Here is a 27803-nt window from a genome sequence, read left to right as displayed (position 1 = left end):
TTCTTGGTTCCTCCCCAATTCAGAATAAAGCTCAAATTTACATTTCAAGCAGGCTAAAATGGCAATTATCCAGGCTTAGGAAGCATCTCTGACTTGCTTGCCTCAGAATTCAGGGCAGAAAGCGTCTTCTTGGATTCTCGGCAGTTCCAATCTTCAGGTGTTACTGGAATGCTACATATGTCAACTCTTTTTTCCAAAAAAATAGAAAACCCCAAGTGTTTTCCTTAGTTGTTTTAACCTTCCTCTTGCATGAAAATAGTCATATTTTAAATTAAGGAAATTTTGTTTTGTCCTTGTCAAATTACAAAGAAAATTACAGAATCGTAAATGTGGTTGTTGTTTTTGTTTTGTTCTTGTTTTTTTTTTTTTTGATGATCAATCATTTCTTTATCAATTCATTCCACAAAACATAAGGTGTACTTCTCAAATGCTGGTAGCTTTCATGTGCTGGGGAAACAGTGGTGGAGAAAAGGTTACTGAATACAATGGCAGATACTCAGATGTGATTTGGGGAAGACAGTTTCTGTGACTGAAACTGTAGGAGTCTTGGTACAAAAACTACCTGACAAGATGAATTCAAACATTTGGTATGCAATTAAATAAGAAGATTTTAAGTTCCTTTCAAATCTACAAGTTGATGAATATGAAGATGGCTGGAGTTACAAATATGAAATGGAAATTGATGTTTATAGGTATGTGTATGAAAGTCAATCTGCAATAGGCTTGACATTATGATACAAAGTAGGAAAGGGTTTTAATATTAACTGTGAAAGGAACTGAGGGTTCTCAGAAATAGTAGAGTTGTTGAAAAGAACAAAGATAACTGCTAGAATATGCTTAGGGGACAAAACTGATTAAAAGGTAAAAGCCCATTTAGCAAAAGTATATTCTGATACATAAAGTGCAAGAATGGAAGTCTGACTATCTTTGTTCAAGTCCACACCCCAACACTCCCTAGCTACATGATTTGGCAAGTTGCTTAACCTCTCGGTGCCTATCTTCACACCTATAAAATGGGGATAATAGAAGCCCTTGTTTCATAGGGTTATTCTAGGAATAAATGTTTTAATATCTGTACAGAATTAGAAAAGAGTGTCTAGAATACAGTTAAGTACTCAGTAGAAATAAGCTGCCATAATCTTTGTAATCATTTCAGCCTACTGGCTGGAAACAGAGTAACTGAAGGAAAAGCATCACTGACGGTAATAACCAAAGAACAGAGCAATGAAAACAATAATATTTGCCTCCTTTTTATAGTGCTGTGTGAATTGCTTTATATTTTATCTCATTCAATCCCATGACATTTATGGGGTAAATATCATCTTCATCATCTAATAAATCAGAACAGTGGAACTCAGAGACTCCAGCCCACGTCCAAACCCCATACCTGTGCACACAACTGCTGACCCAACCCAATATCTGCTAGATGCTCCACAGATGACTAAGAGCTTCTCAAAGCTGAACTCACTGTCCTCCCCTATATCAGCTCCTTTTGGCAGCCCTTCTCCAGTGACGACCCTTCTATCCACCTCAACCAAGTAATCTTCTTGGATGCCTCTCTCTCCCTTTCCACCACATTCAAGTGATGATCCACGTCCCCACTATTCCCTCAAGGTTCCCCCTTCCTTCCTCCTATTTGACAGTCTCTCTGGATGACTAGCACTGCCACCGTTCCTGCTCTGTTCCCTTCATATCACATCTCTGCCATGCAGCCAGAATAGCTTTCACCAAATGCATACATGGAACCCTGCTACATTCAGAATATAGTCCAAACACCCTAATGGGACTTAAAAATATCCCTCGTGGACTGGTCTCTCTGTACTTCTGAAATCCTACCTGTTACTTTGTTGCTCTCTGCCTCAACTTAGCTACTTCCTGCTTTCTGCAGATGCCTATTCATACTCTCTCCCTTTTCTAGGTCATTGCACAAGCCCTTCGCTATGTATGCTTTCTCTTTCGCCTACGTCAAGTCAGCTCAATCTCTGGGACTCAGGCTTGATCCATTTTTCTCAGGAATCCTTTCTTGCCCATTCCCACCCCTTCCTAATTCTGAGTTAAGTACCCCTCTTACATTCTCACCCATTGTACCATATAAGAACATCTATCACACTGTGTTCTAATTGCTTGTTCATTAGTTTGACTGCTCATGTACTCTGTAAACTCCATGAGAGTAAGGCCCCTGTTATTCCTGTCTACCACTGCTTAGCCAGCATCTATGTGCCCAGTTGGGGACCCAGCAAACGCTGACTATATTTGTGTGGTTCCTGACTTTCCTTATTCAATATGCCTCCCTGTGAACAACTGACAGTACTGTAAAGAGACATTTCTTATATTCATCAGGTTCCTCCAAAATGTCATATTTAAACACTAACATAGAACATAAGTTATTATTTCAGTGCATATTTGTCAGATATATAACTCGCATTGATAGATGGAATTGCATATGATGTCATCAAAAGACTGAACTATTGGGTATGAGACCATCTTTATTTTACTTTTTTTGCTAACAGGTGACATGATCCACAATCTGTCATGCACAAAAGCCAATGGGACTAATAAGTAAATAGGAAGAAAAGTAAAAGGTGAGCTGAGGAAGGAAATCACTATTATCTTTTAATATGTTTACATGGAATAATTGTGCACTCCTAGTAATGAGCCCTTTAGCACATGGAAACAGAGGACAAACTGCACAAAGGATTTATTCCTCAGGACACAGAAAGACAGTTTATTAAAAACCAAAGATATATGGACCGGTTTATGTATGTTTAGCTGCAAATTACAAAAAAAAAAAAAATCCACCCTAGAATGACCTTTTTAATGACAAGATTTATTCTTTCCTATTATAAGAGAAGGTACCACAGCTGCAGCTCTTTTCCTCCAGAAATTGGCCCCACCTTTACCTGTGTTTTGCCTTCATCCTCAATTTTGCGGTTAGATTGTACAAGTAATCCCAACCATCACATTCAGACATGACATTGCACAGAGGAAACAGAATTTCTTCCTGAGAATCTCTTTTTAAGAATCAGGAAAACTTCTTGGGGTGCCTGACTGGCTCAGTCGCTTAAGCATCTGACTTCATGTCAGCTCAGGTCCCGATCTCACGATTTGTGAGTTTGAGCCCCACGTCGAATCCCTGCTTGGTGTATTCTCCCTCTCTCTCTCTCTCTCTGTCTCTCTCTCTCTCCCTCCCCAGCTCTCTCTCTCTCTCTCAAAATAAACAAAACCTTAAAAAATAAAATAAATAAAAATAATAATGAAAGCTTCCTCTCCGTTCCTGCATCAAACTCTCTGTGATTCCCATTTGTCAGAATCACATCCTGTGCTCTAGTGGAAATGTGCTAATGAAGCTTTAGGGGATATTGCTCTGGGACTGCACAAGGCAGGACCCAGTCCTGTGTTTTCTCCAATGAGATAAGAGAGGCAAGTCTGGGCCTCAGTGACACTGGGAAGTAGGAGCCCTTGTACTTGGAAGACTAGTCTGGGAAATGCCAGGTAAATTCAGGCATTGATTTTTCTGACTATGTGACAAGAGGGTTGAAGCAAGAGTTTGAAATACTGTTCCTTTCTATTAAGAATAATTGTACCTCAAAAATTTGTAGTGGGCATTTGTCATTCTTTGGGCTTTCCAGCATTTAAACACTACGTTTATATAGGGGCAATAACTCACCATGGAATCCTGCAGGAAGGTGAAGTCTCCACCTCCTACTGGCAGTGGAAGGGACAAAATAGTAAATACTCCCTTCCCCATGCTCCCTGGCAGCTAAAGGATGCATGTGTGCCCTGGCCTCAGGCAAGTAGATACTTCATCCCAGGACTGTGAATCCTGCAGGACCAATGCAAAGAAGCAGGAACAGTTGAAAGATGATCCCCTGGGATGGTGACACTGAGGGTCCAGAGGCAGCCATGCTAATGGTAGCAGCTGAACCAGCCATTCCCCTGGCAGGACCTTGGCGAGGTTTCTTAATTTGAGTCCCCTTTAGTTCCTACCAAACATTTTGTAAGCCTGACGCTCCAGCCTTCCCAATGATTCCAAGGGCTACCCCACACCCTTCCAATAAATTCCTTTTTGCCTAACTTAGCCAGAGTTTGTCTCTGTGGCTTGAAACCCCAAACCCTGACGGATACAACACTAATGGGGGATATAATCAAAACAAATCCAAATATCTTAAATTTTCCTGGCAACCTCAGAAAGAAAAGTAGGAACTCTCTCATACAACTTAGGCAAAATGGAAAGCAAAGAACACCTGGTTTTATTGAATAAATCTTCTAGGCTTTCACTGTGTTATAAACAGTAGGTATGAAGGGAAGGAGGTAGATACTTAGGTTAAAAAAGAAAAAAAAGAGGCAGACGAAAAGATTGGAGAAAAAGTATACAAGTTCCACAGACAAAAGTTCACAAGGGAGTAACAACAAAAAATAAAACTAAGCTAAACCATTGACTTAAACAAAGCTTCTAGAGCAGGAGCTTTTAACCTGAGAACCTAAACCTCAAAAATTAAATATTTGTAAGTCTGTGCATTATTAGAGTAGGGTGATTTCAAAGGGAGCCATGGGCAATAAGAAAGCAGATTAGGGGTGCCTGGGTGGCTTAGTCGGTTAAGTGTCTGACTTCAGCTCTGGTCATGATCTCACAGCTCGTGAGTTCAAGCCCCGTGTCATTTTCTGTGCCGACAGCTCAGAGCCTGGAGCCTGCTTCAGATTCTGTATCTCCCTCTCTCTCTGCCCCTCCTCCAACTGTGGTCTGTCTCTCTGTCTCTGTCTCCATCTCTGTCTCTGTCTCTCTCTCAAAAATAAATAAACATTAGAAGAAAGAGAAAGAAAGAAAGAAAGAAAGAAAGAAAGAAAGAAAGAAAGGAAGGAAGGAGATTAAAAGCTGCCTGATCATAGCAATGTCATACAAGGATTGGATAAAACCCATTTGAAGCCTGGGCCATGCACTTCAGAGGATGTTTCTACATTCCCTGACCTTGAGAAACAGTAGCAAAGACACCAAACCAGGGACAGATGACCAACTAACACACAAGAAAGCTAGACTACAGATCAAAATATTATTTTGGTTCATAACTGAAAACTGGCTGGAGATTGTGATATTAAGTAAAAATGAGTAGCAAAGCACTGGAAAAGCATTATATGCAAAATAAAAGAATGTTTACATTTTATTCTAGTAGATAAGAACCAAGGATGAAAAGATATGCATAATTATTAAACCTTTATTATTAAATTATAACAAGTTTCTAAGAAGGAAACCCAGGAAAAAAGGAACCACCACAAACTTTTCAAGGTACAGGAATATCTGGCCACCAGACACAGTAGAGAACAAGAGGTATTTAGGAAAGAAAGTTATTTGAACAGGTAGAACAAAATGCCTGAAAATAACATATCACTGTTTACATGCCATTTTGATTTTGATTTGTTTAATGTGTGTTTCACCTAGATTTACTTTTTAGAAGTTACTTACTTAGATATAGGAGCATTCATATATTTTTCTAGGAACAAAAAGGCAATTTACATTATTTTAAAAATCCATATGATATAATATAATATAATATGTAATATATAATATAATATATAATATAATGTAATAATATAATATAATAATAATCCGTATAATTATGTAAAAGCAGTATACTTTTTTAAAGCATTGCAGAATGTACCAGAAAATCAGAAAATTTTAAATCAAAACAACTTGCTGGCACATAAAAGACTTGTTTGTTTGTTTCTCTTCAATTATAGACAATGGCATATTCTCACCTCAGTTTTCTTTTCACAGATCTCTTATTTAGTAATTACATATCATGCCATCAATGCCTCAACATGCAAGAGCATCACCAGAGGTGTAATATTGCCATTGCTGAATTTATACATTCCGGAACAAGCTGACAGGGTCCTACACCTGTTAGTGAAATAATGTGAATGTAAGTCTATAGGGGTGTGCTGGGGTACTGAAAAGTATCCCCACCTCTCACTTCTGCTGCTAGCTTGAAATATTATTGAGACACAAAATGAATCTATTGGTAAAACTGAAGTTTGTGAATTGCTTTTCCTGAATGCCCTGGTAAAGGACTTTGACCACAACAAGCTCACAAAATAGATAAACTATATTCTTACTGGTAAAAATACACTGCCTTTTGTAAATCAAGATGCTCACGGACTATAGGGTTCGTACATGGAGTTCCTCACTTCCACTCCTTTACTCATTCAGACCTAGTGCTGGTGACTAGTTGAGAAAAAAAAAATGCAACTCAATTGATAAAGAAGTGTGTGTGTATTTAGAAAACTAAATAGGAATTCACGCTGATCCTTATCAGTCATGTGATCTTGAGTAAGGTATCTATTTTCTCTAAACTTTAATTTCTTCGACTGGAAAGGGTAGATAATATAATACTTGAGAAGACTGTGCACAGAAAATGACATAAAACAAGTAAAGCTCTTAGAAAAAATGCCTGCCACATAAGAACCCAAGAAATGTTAGCTATTTTAAGACCAAGCTCAAGGGGTGGGGGTGGGGGACCTAGAGTCAACATCTTCAGCCTCACCTCCAGAAGTCAAAATGTCCTAGTGACTCAAGGGAGGGAAATTATATGGACAACCTGGAAGGAAGGTAGTGCTTAAAGGGATTATTTTTTAAGTTTATTTATTTATTTTGAGAAAGAGAAAGGGTTAGCAGGGGAGGGGCAGAGAGAGAGAGAGAGAGAGAGAGAGAGAGAGAGAGAATCCCAAGCAGGCTCCACACCACCAGTGCAGAGTCCGATGCGGGGCTCAAACCCACAAAACCATGAGGTCATGACCTGAGCCAAAATCAAATGTCAGATGTTTAACCAACTGAGCAATCCAGCTGCCCTAAGGGATTTTTTTTTTTAAAGTAAAAGTGCATGCTTGCTTCGGCAGCACATATACTAAAAAGTAAAAGTGCAAGAAAAAAATTAAGGCCACAGTTTTTTAGGTTTGAGGAAAGCTTAGAAACCTTTCTCCTCCCAGGTCTGGAAAAAGAAAGAGACCTGGAGGGCTCCTGAGTTGTGCAGTCTAGTGCCCTATTTTTCACTGAGCTCTGCTCAGGTGACAAGCCACTGGTTGCTTGTGACTTGGGGTGGCTCATGAAATAGAAGCACTCATTAGTGTCCCTCGGCACAAAATAGCCATACCTACGTTGGCACTAAAACAGCAAAAACACTAACATTTAGGTGACCACAAAGACAAAGCTTCGGCAAGATATATACCAAACATTCAAGCAACAAATGCTATCTCACTTCTTTCCCATTTACTGATCAACCCACTCCAGGAAACCAGTATGACAGTATATCAGTGTAGAGGAAAACAAAGGGCTCTTCATCATATGCTCTGGACTGAAAAAGTTCCCTGGGATATCCCCATATTAATGGGCATGGCATTAGGAGAATTCAACAAGGACAAATTACATTTCCCATATGCTCCGAAGCACGGGGATTTCTTTTATTCAGTGTTCAGATCATATATACTTGTTAAGACTCTTTATCAATGGCAGGTATTTGTCTATCAGATTCTCTTTTTGTTTCCCCAATTATCCAGCTTATATTTCATAGCTCATCTTAATCATTTTATAGCAAATAGCCTCGTCTCCTTTGCAGCTTTGTCCTTCAAGGACACTAGGTGGTGAAACCCCAATCCTGGATGAATCCAAGTATTTTCCTTCTCCAGGTCTGCATCATGCTGCTAAGCATCATGGGAGAAAATAAGGCAATCAGTTTAGTGTTATTATAAATTCATAATTCCCTAACTCAAATAGGCAATCAATACAACAGCCATGCTGTCCTTCCCTTCCCAATCCTTAATCTTCAAACCTCTCTCTGGCCCACTATTACCTCACTTTCAGCTACTGACCTTGCTGAAAAAACACGGAAAAAATCAAATTCATCAGAATTTCCAAATTCCCAAATTTACTGGAAGTATATCTCCTATCAGACATGAGTTCTTTTACCATCTTAGGGACTCATGTCCCAGTTATCTCTTACTTCTCTAACATTTATCATGCTCTTCTCATCCTGGCTCCTTCTCTACCAGCCCAACTAGTACAACAGTCCCCCATCTTTAAAACAAACAAAAACTTTCCTTAGCCTTATCCCCCTTTAACTACCTACCCTAATTTTCTGATCTCCTTCCTTGGCAAATTTCTTTAAATTTTATTCTACATACACATGTTTCTACTCGGACATTTCCCCTTCACTCTTTAATCCATGCCACGGATATCAATAAATCTGCAAGCTGCCAAAAGAAATACTTTCCAGTCTTTACTCCACCTCTCAGCTGCATTTAACCTCATTGATCATTTTCTGAACCTTGAAATAAGCTTTTTGCTTGACTTGGGGGACACCACACCCTTGGTATTCTGCCTGCCTCTCCGGCTGCTCCATATCAGTCTCTAGCCTGGGCCACTCGTCTTCTCTCAACCTCCAAGGGTTACAGCTCCACAGGGCTTTTTCCCAGGCCTTTAACCCACAAACATTAGGATAATACTTAGGTACCTCTTCTTCCTCACCTCTCATACACATCTTTCATCCAATCTATCCCTTGGTCCACTTATTCTACCTTCAAAAAAACACTTTGGGAGGTGCTTGGGTGGCTCAGTCAGTTAAGTGTCTGACTTTTGATTTCAGCTCAGGTCATGATCTCCTGGTTTGTGAGATTAAGCCCCTCATCAGGCTCTGCACTGACAGCATGGAGCCTGCTTGGTATTCTCTTTCCCCCTCCCTGCTGGCGCTCTCTCTCTCTCTCTCTCTCTCTCTCAAAATAATTAAATAAACATTTAAAAAAACATTTTGAATCCATCCATGTCTCTGTGTATCTACTGGCTATTTAAGTTGCCATTATCTCTCACCTGAATATTCAAATATCTTCCTAATTTTATTACCTGATTCCTCTCTTGGTATGCAGATTGCCCCAAGCCCAGTGTGTTATTACAAGTTTCCAGATAACTGCTTTAAACACAAATGGAATGCTCTGGTTTCTCTTCAAATCGCATAAATCTTTCTCCTTTTAAATACAAACGGAACCACATCACATTCCAGCTTAAAACTGATCCGATCCGTAGCATCCCGCTGCACTGAGAATAAAATCCAACCTCCTCAGCACAGTCTCCTTTGGCACTCTGTGATTAGTTCCTGCCCTCCTCTCCTACCTTCTCTCTCGTCCTTACTAACTCTGCTCGGACACACCAGTTTCTTTCTTTTCCTTGAACTTAGTTCTCTGCTCCAGCCCCTTGCAGGCCCTTCCATATTTCCAAAATGATCTCCTTCCTCCCCAGCCTTTTCTCACCTTCAGACCTCAGTAGACATTCCTTCTTCTGGAGAAAGAGTTCCTGAACACCAAATCTAAAATTGCCTGACCCATCTGCCCATATGTTCTCTCACAGTGTTCTATTTTTTCCTTCCCAGCATTTCTCACATTTAGTAAATATCTATGTATTTGCTTTTTTTTTCCTGCGTAGGGTCAATCTTACCCTGTTATATATGATTCATGAGATCAGGGCCATATCTGCTGTATACAGCATGCTCTGAATTCTTGGTATTTATCGTGGCATCTGACATAGAGTGGGTATATAATAAGTTGGTGTGGAATAAAAGGATAACTGGACACGCCTGATGGGGGAGCAACATGTACAGTGGATATAAAAACTAAGCACAGCTGGAGCAGGAAGTGAAATCACAATTTTGGTTTATTAGCACAAAGCATTAAGAAAAGATTTTAACACTATAATGAGCTATTTCCCTTAAGGGTAAAAAATGATCTGTAAAATAATCGCTGGGAGAGACCTTGAGCAGAAGAGAACAGGTGAATATAAGAGACTGATTGCAAAAGGAAATGAGATTCGGTATGACAAATGAATTCACCATTTCTTTGTGTGCTATATTAGCACACAGCCCTCTCTTCCACAGACAGAAACAAGAGGTAGATCAAATGTTTTTAATGCATTTGAACCTTTTATAACTCATTTTCCAAATATGTAACTTAGGGGAGACCTTTGGCACTCCTCCTAAGCCACTAATTTATAACATGTGCTTTTTCACAATAACATTAAAATATTTAGATATCATGGGGAAAATGAATGTGTAGTAAATATGTTATGGTTCATTATTTTTACTTTATAACCATTTATACAAAATTATGAAAATGAGAGTAAAACTTCAATCTTCAAATGGGTAAAACACATGGATGATTATGTCACCAAAGAATGAAATGCAAGAGAATATATGAAAAGTTTTCAACATCATTTGTGATAAAAATATATACACTGAAATAGCAATTGGGTAATTTTTTACTTAGTAAATTAGTAAGAAAATTATTTTGAAAATAGGATCCAATGCTGTTTGTTCAGTGTATTATAAAAGAGAACTTTCAAACTTTATGCCTACTCCTACATATTAGCTTAACATTTTAGAAGAAAAATTGATAACATGATTCCAGAAATTGATATGAAGAGACAACCAAAATATAATAGGAAGATCTATAATTTAAAGACCATTATGGTGCTGTTTAACAAAAACTGGAAAGTGATCTAGATGGTCCCAAACAAGGAAAAAGCTAAATTTATTAAAATATATTATGGTACACCTAGTATTAAACTATGTAATAGCATCACTAAGCATTTATAAAAATATGAGTAATAAGAAAAACCATCTTCCAAATTTAGGAGGGTTCTTTTCACAACAACATTGACTACATTGCCAAATATGTAGTTCTAGGCTATTACGTGAAGGTTCTGAAAAGGGCCCATAAAAGAAAAAGAAATGATTGAAGGAAAAGAAAGGAAACTGCTCATGCAAGAGTTAAATAGGTTAGAGGAAAAAAAATGCCTCTAAGGTAAGTTTATTGTATCCTGAACTAGCAATCTGATCAAATGTAGAGTCTTCAAGGACTGAGAGGCATTTTGCAGATAGATGTACCCACGGGTGTGTATATTAAAGACTGGTGTGCATTTACACACATAACAGCATATGAATATACATACTCATCAACAAAATGTGTCTAATAGTTTCACAGATACATTTTAAATAAAGTTATCTTAATTTTTTATGTTTATTTCTGAGAGAGAGAGAGAGAGAGAGAAAGCACAAGCAGGGAAGGGGCAGAGAGAGAAGGAGGCACAGAATACAAAGCAGGCTCTGGGATCTCAGCTGTCATCACAGAGCCTGACACAGGGCTCCAACTCCCAAACTGTAAGATCGTGACCTGAGCTGATGTTGATGTTTAGCCAGCTGGGCCACCCAGGTGTCCCATAAATAAAGTTATCTTAAATATCACTTTATAAAACCAACTCTTCTTAGCTAAAATATATCTTAAGCCCTTAAATAACAGGTAAGAGAAAACCAATGAATATAACTTTCTAAAACTTCCTGTTGAGCTTCGTAAATGCCTGCAGGATGACCAAACAGAGGTGTATGTCGTTAATAATAAAGGCTTTTTAGTTCATGCTAGATGGTTACAGTGGTCAGTTAACAACATTTAACTCAGAGGCAAAATGACAAGGATTCAATCAGTAGCTGTACATAAATTAATTGAAACAGATGAATAGAGATTATTTCGTACTGACTGAGAAATATGAATAACTATTGCTACTTAATGTTTAAACTATTTGTTTTTTATTGGAGATAGTATTCTTGATTTTCAAATCCATGGAATATTTCCTTATAATTAATTTTTTTCTATCTAACATTCTCATTAATTTTAGCTTTGTAGTTAGGTCTTTAATAAATTAAATGATAATTAGGTCAAATCCTATGATTAAAACCACCAGCAATGATAACATCATTATCGTATGGTATTGAGTGATCACAAAAAATTATCATGAAGTGTTAACCTTTCTATCTACAGTAATTCTAAAACTGCACAGTGATTTAAGTGAAACATAGAGAAATCTGAGCAAAAACTGTCTGTGGTTATTCATTTTACAATAAGCATGATTCAGCTACCATCTGGATGAAAACACAATACTGTCTCTTCAGAAAGGAAATTATCTTCGACACACTGTCTCTCTTCCTCTATTATTTTATGACTTTCCATTTTTCTGAAAAATCTACATGCAAGGGAGCAGACGCTCTCTCACAAACGCAAGCCGGAAGTTATCGAATAAAAATCCTGTGTACACATGTTAACATATAACTTCTCACTGGAACACAAGTTATTGAGTATGTTGTTGCTACTAACAATCCCTCTGGCTTTGTGCCTGTCATTACCTTCAGGCTGTCAGAGTTTTATGAGCACAAACCAATAATAATGATATTTCCCTTTTGCTTTTTATCCACACCTCATTGCCTTACATTGATTTGCATAAGCAATTTCTACCCTGATAATTGGAGCCAAACATCTTGTTCTGGGTTACCTTATGGAAAAGAGCAGTTAAATACTAATCAAGAGAAATCTTTCTTATTCAACCATATTTTAGATGATATTGAATTACCTTCATTGGTTGAGCAAGAAGGTAACGTATTTTCTGACATGGATTTCAGGGTTTGAGTTTATATCAAGCTTAATGATGTTTCTTCATAATTTGAGTTCCCTGGTGTTGACTCATAATAACATGAAGGATGGGATCGTGAGGTTTAAATCATTAAAACAATACTGCTTTTGTTTAAAAAGAAAAAGCAATAGTACTATGTGCTAATTATTTTTTAATAGCTACTGAGACAATCAATGTTATCTGAGGATTCCATAATTATAGCCTTATTATTTTATTTCCAGAAAAATCATAGAAAAAGAGAAAATTGTAACTAGGATATTAAAACAAGTAAAAATTATATAAGAAATGTCAACATCATGTAAAAAAATTCTATCTAAAAGAATCATTAGCTGAATTACTTCAGAAATAAGTCTATAATACTCATGTAGAATGGGGATGTGATCTATAGGAACTTAAGTTATAAAAAAATAAATAAAAGAAGTAATTCCTAATTTACTGATCATATGCATAAGCATTGCTACATGTGGGTGAAAATTCACAAATATGCACTCAAACAATAATATCCCCAGGAAATGAAAGATGTAAAAACTGACGAATGATTCAGCAATGCTTAAAAAGTATTAGGGGTTGAACATGGAATGAACTATGACTGCACTCAGGAGAATACAGTGTCACCAAAACCAGATGAAGAAAGTCTTTTAAAGCACTTTTGGATAAAGATGGTGGTTGAACAAACCCATCTAATTTTGCTCCTTCCAAAAACCTAATTAGAACTACTCTTAGTGTATGGGTATAAATTCTTTGTGATACCCAAATATCTTGATTTTCTGAAGTATAGCAGTGGGCTTTCCTGACCTTTAGTCCTCTAATCCTTCCAACAGTTTTGGAAAATTTGTATACCCTGTGCTAAATCCTATTCTGCTTGAAATACCTAGAATAGTTCGGTGTCGCTACTATATTAGGCATCAAGAGTGGTATATTCCAGGAAAAGACCCTCAGAGATGGGAAATTTCCATCTGTATTGGATGGTAATCTATGGTTTTCATGGTCAAATTTTCTTAAATAATTATATACAATTGTCTAAATTGAAGAACATACTTTGGGAAAACAGATATTGCTTCAATAAAACATTATCAGAGAATACAGAATTACAAAGTCTTTGGGATCAAAGTCTATTTCTGACTAGACAGGAGAGAATTGGAATGGGGACCTTGAAAGTCTAAATTCCACTGAACCTTCCTTGACATCAAAAGCAGCTCTTCTAGCCTCTGAAAAAGTTAGTTAGTTACCACTAGTTTGATTCCCTTATAATAACACTCATCAAGGGGGATGCCGATTCTCTTTAAGACAAACCTCCAATTCACTTCAGTGCCATCAGACCCACAGGTACAGTTGATTCCAGCCAATTTCAGGAATACAAGCAGAAATTCTGACTTTAGGGGCACCTGGGTGGCTCAGTCAGTTAAGCGCCCAACTCTTGATTTTGGCTCAGATCATGATCTCATGGTTTCTGAGTTCAAGCCCCACATCAGGCTCTGTGCTGACAGTGCAGGGACTGCTTGGGATTCTCTCTCTCTCTCTCTCTCTCTCTCTCTCCCCCCCCCTCTCTCCCCCCCCCCACCCCCACTCACACTTGGGTGTACTCGCTCTCTCTCTCTCAAAATAAATAAATTTTTTTTAAAATTCTGACTTTAGAAAAGATAGCATATACACTAAAAATCGCCAAGAAATTTCAAAAAGTCCTTAGAAAATGTCATCTGAGACAACTGTATGCACATGTAATGTATCCAGAGCAAAATATGAAAATGTAACATAATATGAAAAATAACAAAAAAGCAAGAGAAATATAAGCAGTTTCTTAGTAGTGGGCAAAAAGAAACATCACCAGCAAAAATTCTCTGTCATAGCAAATGCTGGTCTGATTTGACTATAGCTACAGTACTATGTACGTTGAGGGCCATATAGTCTTAATATTCAGATAATAACTAAAGACTCAAGAACAGGGAATCACTCACTTTTGTATATCTAGTTTACAAATTTTCCCATCAAATTAAAATAGATGTCCCAAATTAAAGTATCAAGCCCAAATTGTCTAACTAGTAAAATGCATTAAATAAATCTTACATTTGGACATTCTGAAAGACGAAAAAATCTCAGAGAGTATTTAGTACAACTCTTGCATTTTTACAAATCCAGGAAAGATTTAGTGACTTGTAGAAAGCCCCACCATTGATTAAAAACAGAAATGATAATCATTTCCATTGCCTCATGCTTCCAAAATACACCAGCTATTATTTTGGGAAATGGATTATGTAAAACAGTAGATATGTGGAGTCTGAAAAAACATAAACATTTCTATGTTTTAAAAATATATTATTTATGAGAGCATACATAATCCAACAAGGGTTCATGCTTGGTTTTCTCCACATTTCACTTTCAATTTAAACATCAAAACAGAAGCTGACATATTAATGGTAGCCAGAACTAATTTTTTATACTGTCTATTTACAAAAAGAAGTTTTGAGGCAATTTATTTTAAAATTGTACTAAACTGAACCATTTAAGCATCAAATAAAATTCAAGAAATAGGGGAATTAGACAAAAAAAATCAAGATGACCAAACCAAAGAAAGTCGTGATTATTCTGTATGAAACTATTTATTAGACTTCTTAATAGCTGATCAAATGAATTACATGATTGTTAGAAACAAAACTTTTCTCAAAAAGTCTCTAGAGTCCCTTTCTACTGAGGAATATATATGTGTACTGAAATTGAGAATATATTTCCCAGGGGTGCCTGGGTGGCTCAGTTGGTTGAGCACCCAATTCTTGGATTTTGGTTCAGGGCGTGATCTTGGAGTTGGTGAGATTGAGCCCCACATCGGGCTCCATGCTGACAGCACGGAGCCTGCTTGAGATTCTGTCTCCCTGTATCTCTGCCTCTGTCTCTCTCTCTCTTTCTCTCAAAATAAATAAACTCAAATTCTCAAACTTTTTAAACTAAAAAAAAAAATAAAATATAAGAACACAATATGAAAGGTAGATGAATATAGTTGAATTGATATTCAGATACTTTGCAAGTTAAATATGAACATCTGAACTGATCTAGAAACTTTCCAGAAACCTACTACCTTTCTATATTACTTTTATTATATTTAATCTATAAATATTATATTTATAAATTATGTTATATCTGTATTTGTTATATCTTAATTCATATTAGATTTAACATTTTATATTGTGTATATTATATAATATATACAGTTGACCCTCAAGGGTTTTCAAACCCAACATGGGTTTGAAGTGCACAAGTCCACTTATATGTGGATTCTTTATAGTACAGTATTATGAATATATTTTCTCATCCTTATGATCTTCTTAATAACATTTTTTATCTAGCTTACTTTATTGTAAGAATACAATAAATAATATACGTAACATACAAAAGTGTATCAATTTACCATTTATATTATCGGTAAGTCTTCAGTCAATAGTAAGCCACTAGTAGTTAAGTTTTTGAGAGTCAAAAGTTGTATGTGGATTTTGGACTCTGTGTGTGTCAAGGGGGGGTGGTGAGTGCTCCTAACCCCTGTATTGTTCAAGGGTCAGCTGTATTATATTTTATATATTTGCAGTTGTCTTAGTAAAAAACATTTTCCTTGTTCCCAAAAGCATTTAGGATGGGTCATAAGGATACAAAAATTGTAAGAGAACACAAATTTTAAAAGAAATCACCATTATAACATTGCTCCTATGTGGAACATGAAAGGCACAAACAAATAAATTGAAGGAAAAAAGGAGGAGGGGAAAGGAAAGAAAAAGAGGAGGAAGGAAAAAAAGAAATGAGGGAAAAATATATATGAAAAGCATCCTATTTGCAATTTGGGATTGACCACACCTGTAAATCTAACTCTGGGTCTGTCTGCAATGTAAACCTTCACTTGTCATCATAGAAAAGCCATGGTTAATGTAAAAACAATTAATAGATTTCCCAAGCAGAGGGAAGCATTGAAAGTCCAGATTAGCTCCTATAACATGTCAACCAAGACTCCCCAGAGCCTTGTGGATGGGAAATATATTAATATCAACTCTATGACCACTCAGCACCACGACATGAAGTGTCTGTTCAGGAGGTCATTTCCAAAATGTATCCCATAAATCTTCACGCACAAGAGATGATAATTTATCACCTAGACATAGGGATCTACTGTAAACTAATCCAAACTGCTGATGATACACTAAATCAGTTTGAGTGATGAGTATAAATAAAGCTGCAAGCGAAGTCCTGAAGGATACAGATCCATCTGATCAATGAGATGTCACAAGGTAAATGAAATGCAATGTTGACAAACATAGAGTCCCCTCAGTTGAAAATTAACCAAATCAAGTATCAGAGCATAAAGGCACACATTAATACAAGCTTCAAATAAAAGTTTAATATAATAGGAGTCAGAGGGTACCCTCTGTTTCTGAAAAAAACTAAATAGTCTGGGTCAGTAGAAAAGGGGTTATTAAAAATTGATGTCTTTTGTATACCATCAAAAATATGACAGGGTGAAGAAAAATTTTACAAAAAAATAATCCTTTCCAAATAATATAACTAGAGTTATTCAATCTGCTGAGCAAATCCATACACACAGACGAGGAAAAACAATAAAAATTTTATACAGAAAATGATTTCACATCAACTTGCTACCAGGAAATCAAATTCAATTTGTGTTGCCCTAATGAAAGCTTAGATATTTTCTGGAACTGTCACAGGCTACAACTTCAGTGGGAAAAAAAACATAGGATTGGGGATAAGAAGGACATTCCTCCAGACAGTTGATATTCATGGAGGGCACTCCTTGAGAAAAAAGACTTTCCCAACTATGTGATCAGAATGGAGACTCTATCACCCGGCAAATAGGTTCAATAGAATTCAGCTATTCTGAAGGTGTCCCTAATGGAAAAAGCTGATTAAAGTAAATTTCAACCCCTGCTGAAACAAATCTGTAAGAATATTTTCTAAAGGAAATCGTTCTTCAACAAATTTATATATTTTTTTCTATGTTGTGTTAAGTATATGTAGCTTTGTCGTAACATATTTAACTCTTGCTTTGCATTTTATCTTTTCGTTCATTTTGGGCAAAGATAGAATTATACTAAAATATGACCTAATCCCATATGTAGTTTATTTAAATTTCAAAATGAAAAGCTTTACAAAGAAGAGATAAGACTGATTGCTCTCTCTGTCTTAGCATAATTGTATTTCAGGTGAACATCAATTTACTTTAAAGGACACTTCTAAGTAGCAGAATGCATCATAAATAATTCATCAATCACAGCTGCTAGGAACATGATTTACTCCGACAGATTCAATGGAATAAAAGTTATATTTTTCTATATTTGTGTTTGCATTAAAGAGTTTAAGAATCCTCTTTTTTAAGAATCCACTCTTAGATTCCATACTTCATACTTTAAATGCAGTATGATAACACTGCTTCTTTTTTTTTTTTCCTTTATTTAAAGCATTGTACTTCTAATTTTAAAAACATTTAAACAGCTTTGGAACAAATAACATTTTATCATATCAACAGTAAAACAACAACATAAAAGGCAAATATCTGAAAAATTGCATTAAGATTTTCTCAAATATATGTAAAGCTCACATAATTTATTTTCACTTTAAATAAACTTTCAAATTTAAGGAAAGTGAAGTAGGCTTTTAGAAAATCTTATACCGACTATTTAGAATCTCATATATTTGAAAATTATTTCAACTTAAAAATGCATATTAAACAGATCTAAATTGCACAGTAGTTCAAAGTTTTCCCAGTTGATACAGTGAGAATCCTATCTACCACTTTCATTTGTCATATGGAAGGACATTGTTCACCTTACTCATCTTCAAGTTTTCCATCAAATTTGGCGATTTTGTATTGGCAATTTCCCAAACTGTGAAATATCTTTAAAATAAATATATTGACAAGGAAAATGTAAGACAAAATAGAAAGCATTTTACTCACTTGCAAACCCCTCTGAAATACAGAATGGCCCATAAAATTAGCCAGCATTCTAATTAGAGCAGCACCCTGTAGGAAAGAGTATTAAAAGGAGAGAGAGAGAAAGAAAAAAGAAGAGAAAAAATGTCAATCAAGTAAAATGACTCTAAAATTATCCTATATTAATCAAAAAGTCTATTTCATTCATGCTATTATACTCTTAGAAATAGAAAACAAACGAAAGAATCATGAATACAGTGCCCCACTTACAGATAATAATTAAATATTTTGTTTTGCAGATCTAAAAGTTCTGTGGTTATAAAACCAGTGACTTCTCTTGTACAGTCTTCTGGACAGAGTATCTCAAGGCAATAATAAGCTGTAATTCAGGAGTAATAAAAATTTTATTGAGCACTGTATATGACAAAGTTAATAAAACATAGTTCTTGTTCTTACAAGCTCATAATCTAGTAAGGGAGGGATACCCACATCAATAAATAATCGTATTAAAATATAGCTTTGCAGTAACATAGCTACGTATCTACCCCTGGCTCAACTAAAAGTTGAGCTGTAGAAGTGGAGAGTAGGGAGTACCAAGTATTCAGACTGCTTGGATTCAAATCCTGTCTCTGACTCTCACCACGTTTACTTAGGAAAATTTTTTGACCTCTCTGTTTCTCACTTTTCTCACTTGTAACGTGTAGGCAATAATAGCCCTTATTTAATGTAATTGTTCTGAAGCTTACGTGAATTGATATATGTAAGGCAAACTGAGTCTGAGGAACAGTAACTGTGATATGAGTGTCAGCTACCTGTATTATACCGGGGTAATTGTTTTTATTTCCTGAATGCTTTGTTTAGAGGCTGGATGTAGCCATATGTCCACATAAAACATGTGATCAATATAAATATTTAGAATAATAGAAGAAAATACTGGTTTAAGAGTCTATTTCACCTATAATGTTATCAGTGCAAAAGGGTAGACATATAACCAATATGAAACATTCCAAATGATGATCAAGCCTGGAGAAACACAAATTTGTATATGAAATATAAATAAGCCTTCAAGAAGATATTTCAAACTGCACCAAATTTTTTAACTATGGAGCAATGGATTATAAGCAGCAAAAGTATAAATATAAATAATAGGCTGGTTTTAGGGGGAAAAATCCCTTTATGACTACATATCCCACTTCATACCCATTAGAAATTCACACGCTCTGACAATTCATTTCTTTACTAGTTGCTTCTTTTTTACAAGAGAATCATAAGAATCACACATGGATTTTTATCTTGCCTGGAACTTAACTGTTGCAGCCAGTCCAGAGACATAAAAATGAATTTCTATTGTTTGTTAAAAGTTATTTCCTAGAGTCTGAAATTTTAATGCAATCTGATACTCAGGCTCCATGAATCACCATTAAAGAAATGTCTCAAAAAAAATTTCAGTCATCACCAAAATTGCTCTCAAAATTGGTATTTTATTCACAACTCAACAAATGATAAGCTGGACAAGCCATAGAGTTTTATGCCTCTTCTGATATATTTTCCTCCCACACCTTCTTCTCTTTGCTCTTTCTTCTGCTTTTTCCTCTTTATCTTCTGCACACTTGTGTAAGTCCATAAAATATAAGCATTTATGATTCAATCAGAGGACCAGGTTAGAATTCCCTCTAGAACTTATCAGCTCTGCTCCTTGAATTTCCTTGACAAGCTCCCCTCCTATACATTTCCCAATCTAATCTTCCCACCCAGAGGGTAGAAACTGTCAGTTCGGCAGCAAAACTAACCCTTGCCACCTGGGAAGTGAGAGTTAGAATCTCAAGCAGTCAACTCAAACTCTCCTTCAGAACAGAATAGCCATCCTCAGATGATTTAAGTGTTTCCCTCCAGGTAATGATGACTTGGTCTCTTGTCAGGCTATAAAAACTATCAATTTAGCATGGTCTAATGGCAAAAGAGTTCTTTCTAATCATAAAGAATGTACCCGTTTTCCTGCTGGGTTGAGTGCTAACAGGAGATAAAACCTAGAAATATAATCAATATTTAAAAGTTATATAATACCACCGAACTTCTTTTATTATTATACTGTGTAATTTAGTTAACTTTTAGAAAATGCTCTGTGTTGCCCACTTGAACATTTAAAATTCTCCAGAGTAGCATGCACTCTTCTATATTTAACTAGCCTTTTCTTTCCAAAGCTGAATTTTGAAAATCCCTAAATCATAGAAAACTGCATAGACAGATGGGATCTCCAACTGTTATCATTCAGCCAACATATACCGGGCACCTACTAGGTATGGATTATAACAAAGATCACACCTCTTAATGCAGGCATAACTCACCACAAACCTTTTCTAAAAAAAAGAAAACACCAAACCCCTTTTGGGGTGTCTGTAAACATTGTTTTCACCAAGTAAACACCATTTGAAATATTGTAACTTACATTCACCTGTGATTCAAAATTCTAGACCCAATCAAACAAAATGGATGTTAGACAGCCTAAGTAGCTTTATGGGGAGTAAATACACTATTTCTGCAAGATTTTTATAATTTTGAGACTTGCCTATGAAAACCCATTATTGTATTTGCTATACTAAGTTCCAGAGAGAGAAAAGGACAAAAGCAACTAATTTTTTAAGATTTTATAAAGAATTTTTTTTTTTAAAAAAAAAGCATGCTTATAAACCCATTCCTTAGGTAGTAATTTTTCTATATGGGGTACTTTTTTCATATGAGTTCTCAGCTAAAATTTGTTTCATTTCACATTGTAGTCATCTGTATGCACATCAGTCTAATAGACACTAAACATCTCCAAAGAAAGGACTGTGTCCTCATGATTTGGTATCCCTGTTCCCCGTGCTTGGCTCAGAGAAGGTGTTCTCTTAACATTTTAACTGGATGAGAGAGAAAGAGAAATTAGCAAAAGCATAGCAATTACTTTGTATTCAGCCAGGATACAAAATACTGGATTCAGTATTCAGGATACTGAATTACTTTGTATTCAGCCAGGATAAATAAAGTTTATTACTTTATCAGTGTACTTTAGTGATAAGTAATCGCCTTGGAAGAGAGGGAGATCTTCTCAACTAATGGATTCCTTTAACATATGCTTTATTAAGTAAGGTAGTGTACTCAGTATCCTGCAGAATATAAATAGGAATGCCACAAGTCTCTATGTTCAAGGACCTTAAAGCCTCCTAAGTGAGATGAGAAGATACAACATATTATACAATGAATGACAAAAGAAAATATTTTACTCTGTTTCAGAGGAGGGAAAAATTCTAATATCTAGAGAGATGAAGGACAAAGGGGATCTAAAAAGTGATGCTTGGGGGGTGCCCGGGTGGCTCAGTCGGTTGAATGTCCGACTTCGGCTCAAGTCATGATCTCATGGTCTGTGAGTTCGAGCCCTGCATCGGGCTCTATGCTGATGGCTCAGAGCCTGGGGCCTGCTTCGGATTCTGTGTCTTCCTCTCTCTCTGCCCCTCCTCCACTCATGTTCTGTCTCTCTCTCTGTCAAAAATAAAGAAACATTTAAAAAAATTTAAAAAGTGATGCTTGGGTTGGACCTTGAAGGATGGCTGGGATTCCAGGAGCAAGGTTAAACAGAGAGTATACTATGGTAAGAATGGTCACGTAGGTGTAAAAGTGAGAAGCACAAGTAGGGAAGACGCTACTGAGGAACAAAGGCATAAACCCAGGCAACAGAAGTTTTGATGGGTTATAACATTTAAGCAGTCATTAGAGAATATCAAATACCAAGGCTAAGGAATTGGATTTCTGTTAAAAGATAAGGAAGGATTTTGGAAAGGTGGTTTTAAAAGTTGACCCTTGAACAACATGGTCTTAAACTGTACAGATCTACTTACATGAAGATTGCTTTCAGTAAATACAGTACACTACTCTAAATGTATTTTATCTCCATTATGATTTTAATAACATATTATTCTGTCTAACTTTATTGTAAAAATACAGAATATAATACATACAACATACAAAATATGTACTAATCAACTGTTTATTTTACTGGTAAGGTTTCCAGTCAACAGTAGGCTATTAGTAGTTAAGTTGTGGGGTAGTCAAAGTTACAGGTGGGTTTTTGCATGGGGTGTCAGTGCCCCTAATTCCTACATTGTTCAAGTGTCAACTGACTTAGCTATGATATTCCAAAAAAGAAGTCAAATATCTAGAGGCAGAAGAAGCAAATAATGGTAGCAATGAAGATAAACCAGAGATAGGTTTAAGGACTAAAACAAAGATCATCTTATTTCTTTTTATTTTTTTAAATATTTTTTTATTTAATTTTGAGAGATGAGAGAGAGAAAGAGAGAGAGAGAGAGAGAGACCATGAGTGGGGGAGAGGCAGACAGGGAGAACACAGAATCTGAAGCAGGCTCCGAGTTGTCAGCACAGAGCCCGATGTGGGGCTCGAACTCAAGAACCACAAGATCATGACCTGAGCCAAAGTCAGACGGTTAACCAACTGAACCACCCAGGTTCCCCACAAAGATCACTTTAAACCTTAAAGCCTTAGTGACTATAAGATGTTATTAGCAGATATGTAGAATTTAAAAGAAAGCGTTAGGTGAATATCGTAACATCTGTTTAGAACATGGGGTGTTTGAGGAACAGGTAGGGAACCAGAAGAACAGAAGGCAAATGTGACCGTAGCAATGAAATTCAGTGGCAGATTATGATTGAGGACCTAAATTAGCATTTGTAGTGGGTGAGATTGCTCAGAGAAAAGTCTGAGGTGGTAGTGAAGGAAAGTGAAAACATAATCTTAGATTCTCTCTACAGAGTCCGAACGATCTGCACTTCAGTGCCTGTAACAGGCATCCCATAAATAACTGTTGAGAAAATCAGTAAAGAAATGGAATTAAGAGCAAAGGATGATACATTGTGATAAAAAACAGAAGGAGTATTAAGTATAAGTAGTGTCATGTTTTAAGACATGTTTTAAGAATAAGTGGTTCAGATTTCAAGGAAAAAAAATAGCTAAGAGAAGGCCATAGTATGTCATATTTAAGAGAGAGCTATTTAAGTAGACTTGGTGTGAAAGCCAGATTGAAAAACAATGGAAACAGAAGGAAGAAGGAAAAAGCAGTAAGCATGTTGACATGAGGTTTGCTTATGTTTTTTTTTTTAATTATTGAATATCTTATGCAAAGAAAAAGATTTTATCTCCCTTATCTCCCTTCTGTCTCTGGTAGAGACAGAGACTGGATAGGTCTGGAGACAGGTTGTCAATAAATACTGAATAATTGATGGCTTATCACTTCTCAGGAATGTAGGTGATGTGGTCCAAAGATTATGTGAATTGGAAAGAGTGAAACTAGGTTTGAAGTAACTCTAGTGAAAAGGTAATAGAGAATCAAAATGTGGAAATGTGAAGAAAATGCATAGTTCCAGCTGAAATTATTAATAATGTACTTTTCATTCATTAAACATCTTCTACATGCCATATTACAATACTGTAAGGAAAATATCACTATATTATTTGTCAGATCAGAAAATTGAGGCTTGAAAGGTTGTGTGACTTGTGCAAATTAACACAGGTAGTAAGTAATGGAGCTAGGATTAGAAATCCACTTATATCCAACTCCAAAATCAGTAACCTTAACCAATTTGGTTTACATTATTTTGACCCCAAATCAAAATAGTTACATGATACTCTTCAGAAGCACTAGATACAGCAGGAACTTAGAAAAAGAAAGATAATTCTTAGAGTTATTCATACATTGGAATCAGTTGATATTCCCAAAAGAGGATGAAGGGACATCTAATTCAATGAGACATAGTGAAATAGTTGACCAGTATGCCCAGGATTGGGGATAAATTAGAAGACATAAACTGACTAGCATAACAGAACATGTGGCTAGACTAAAAGTCACAAAGCTAGGTTAGGTTGAGTAAGAAGAAAACACTAGCAGAGTTAAATATAGTGATATCTTTTATCAAAGGCTATACATGGAGGTGGCAGCAGTGAAAATGTACTGCTCAGATTTCCTCCTATTGCTCCTGTGCATTTGCCATCATGAAAGTAGCACTTTCCTTAGTTTACTCCCAGCCAACGACTATGCACAACAGTGGAATTAAGGTGGGCTCATTCCATTGAGATAGGGTACTCCTCTAACAGGAAATTCTGGCTAAGTCCCCATTGGCCTGGATGGACAGGCCATAAAAGAAGGACATAAAAGGGAAAGAAAGTTAATTCAACATAAGAAAGCAGAATTAATACCCTGTTGCTCCAGACCCATGCTTGGAGGCTTTAAATCCTCTCTGATTTACTACTTCCTGAGGCCAATCCTCTATCACTGCACAGATGAATTATTCCACAGCCTCCCAGGACAACCTCAGAAAACTTCTTACTCTCTCAAGTCCATCCTATGGACCACATCAGACTAATTATTTTATTTTTATTTATTTATTTTTTAGAGATTGGGAGACAGAGTGCAAGCAGGGGACTGGCAGAGAGAGAGGGAGACACAGAATCCGAAGCAGGCTCCAGGCTCTCAGCTATCAGCACAGAGCCCGATGTGGGGCTCAAACCCATGGACCGCAAGATCATGACCTGAGCTGAAACTGGACACTTAATTGACTAAGCCAGCCAGGTGCCCCCAGACTAATTTTAATAATTACTCCTTAGGAATCATGTTTGCTAAACGTCCTAGTTCTGTCATCTACTAGATGGAAGAGGTTAGGCATGTTAGATAAGTTCTATCAGTACCTACATTAAAATATAACAATAACAATGACTACCACTACTGATGATGATGATGATGATGATGATGATGATGATGAAGAAGAAGATTACAGTCACCTCAAGATTTTTCTAAGTATTCATTTGAATCATTTATGGGAAGTATGTGAAACAGTGTTTGCCATATAATATGTTTCAACAAAAGTATATAGTTATTGTCCTCACCATTACCGTCATTTTTGTTAGCTCCTTGCCCTCAAACTCTTTTCTTTTTAACAAATTTCTGATAGCGGTGAATCAAGACCATACACAATGAAACTCACCATTACCTACCAACACTTTTTCCCCACATGACCAAATATCCAACTTCTACTCTAGTTAAGCTGATCTTTTCATTATCCTATGACCATATCTTATACCTTTATGTTTTAATCATACTATTTACCTCCATAGCAATAATATTCCTTTTCAATCTTATATTGTAAGCGCTATCCATTATTCAAAAACACAGGGAAAGTCCATACTGTCCTAGAATACTTTCCACAAATGTAAGCCCTCAACTCTTTTCTCTCCATGGCAGTCATAAGCCCTTTAAGCCTAACTACACAATTTATCAAATTATTTTACATCACTCACTGTTTCATATGACTATTTCTTCTTTCTACAACTGGAGGCAGGTCATGTCAGTGAAACTTATTACTGGCACACCTGTTAGCTGTCAATGTCATATCTTTTCCATTGTCAGGAAAGATATTCCTAGCTAAGAGTAGTATCCACCAGCTACTTGCTATTTTCAAATCAGTAATCCAAACCATGAGCTCGTAGCCGATACACAGGTCTCAGTCCTCCCTGTTATGAAATTCGGGATCTCCCCTACACTAAGAACTTTTAATGTTTTGTATTCTCAGGCAATGACATTCAAACAGTGCAATCTATATTTAAGTCAGTAGGAAACCAAAAATGAGGACCACAGATCCAGAGACCAAGAAAACAGGGAGCTTTCAATGGTGTCAGAAATAGCAATTCATTGAAAGCTTTCAATTAAATAAATTTGAAACATAGCAATACTGTAAATTCAAATGAATGTTCACGGAAGGATACAACATAAGAGCAGCAATTAACAAAATAGAAAATAAATAAATGGTTGAAAAGATGAAAAATAAAATGTATCAGATCTATAAAAATACTAATAGTTAAGTTCTGAAAAAATTGATCAGGGGGAAAAAGAAGAAAAAATATCAAATGAACAATATTAGGAAGAAAAATGGACACATAACTACTGAAAAAATTAAAAATTACAAATAGTGAGAGAATACTGTGGTAATTTATGCTAATAAATATGAGAACTTAGATAAAAAGAATTTTCTATGAAACTACAAAGTTGTCAAAAATGACTCAAGAAGTAAAAAATACTAATCACTGGAAAAAAAATAAAAATAAGGAAACTACACCCCCCCCCCCCACACACACACACAAATACATGCCAGGTAGTTTTATAAGCAACATAAATTTAAGGGAAATTTTCCAATATGTTACTCTTGTCTTATACAAATTACTATAAGAAAATAAAAAAGGGTAAAACCTTTGCATTTTTTTATGATGCTTGTGTAGCTGATATGTAAACTGGACAAAGTAAATGATAGTCTAATCTCATTTTTGATCATGTATGGATATATATATATATATACATATATATATATATATATATATATATATATATGTAAATTCTGGGATAAATCCCACTTACATATTACATACAATAATATATAAATGTAACTTATTAATATATATTATTCTATAATACAAAAATTATATATACATATAATGTATATTAAATGAATAAAAAGTTGAGTTTACCCCAGAAATTCAATAATAGTTTAATAACAAAAATTCTGTGAACGTAATTCATCACATTAATGGACTAAAAGAGATAAACTATACAATGATCTCAATATATGTGAGAAAAACATTTGCTATAACTTAGCATTCATTCAAAATAATATACTTTAGTAAACTAGGAAGAAAAGGGAATGCATTAACATGTTAAAAAGCATTTTTAAAAAAATGTACCATAGGCACCTGGGTGGCTCACTTGGTTAAACGTCTGACTCTTGATTTTGGCTCAGGTCATGATCTCACGGTTCCTGGGATTGAACCCCAGGTCCGGCTCTGTACTAACAGTGAGGAGCCTGCTTGGGATTCTCTTTCTCCTTCTCTTTCTGTCCCTCCCCTGGTCACACTTTCTCTCAAAATAAATAAATACACATTTAATAAATATATACTGAATGTTGAAACATTATATGCATTTCCCATAAGATGGCAGTGAGACAAAAATAGCCTCTAATAATAACTGTATGCAACAGTACAATAGAACAAGTAAATAAACAACAGAAATATGAACCAAAGATAGCAGTAAAGCAACAAATTAGTATTATTCAGAGTTGATGTGAAAATCCAAATAAATGCATTAGAATTATTCTATAAAATCAATAAAGAGTGCAGCAAGGTTGCCTGACACAGATCAGTACATAAGGGGAAAGTGGGTGCTGGGCATTGAGGAGGGCACCCGTTGGGATGAGCACTGGGTGTTGTATGGAAACCAATTTGACAATAAATTTTATATTAAAAAAATCAAGATAGTTGATACATATTAGTAAAAACTAATTTAAATAATTAATTATATA

At 35.9% G+C, this 27803-nt stretch overlaps 1 protein-coding gene across 1 annotated transcript in view; it reads right to left on the bottom strand.

Annotated features, from left to right (window-relative positions):
- TRHDE (thyrotropin releasing hormone degrading enzyme) overlaps positions 1-27803 on the bottom strand; it is a 384591-nt gene that overhangs the window by 96506 nt on the left and 260282 nt on the right. The window contains exon 7 of the mRNA XM_078449668.2: positions 18438-18503. Coding sequence (XP_078305794.1) covers positions 18438-18503 — 66 coding nt within the window. The remainder of the gene's footprint in view (positions 1-18437; positions 18504-27803) is intronic.

This window comes from Panthera onca, chromosome B4 (genome assembly GCF_046562875.1).
Source record: "Panthera onca isolate mPanOnc1 chromosome B4, mPanOnc1 haplotype 2, whole genome shotgun sequence".
NCBI classification, from domain to species: domain Eukaryota; kingdom Metazoa; phylum Chordata; class Mammalia; order Carnivora; family Felidae; genus Panthera; species Panthera onca.
Note: the sequence above shows the minus strand (reverse complement) of the source record. Positions and strands in the feature narration are given on the sequence as shown.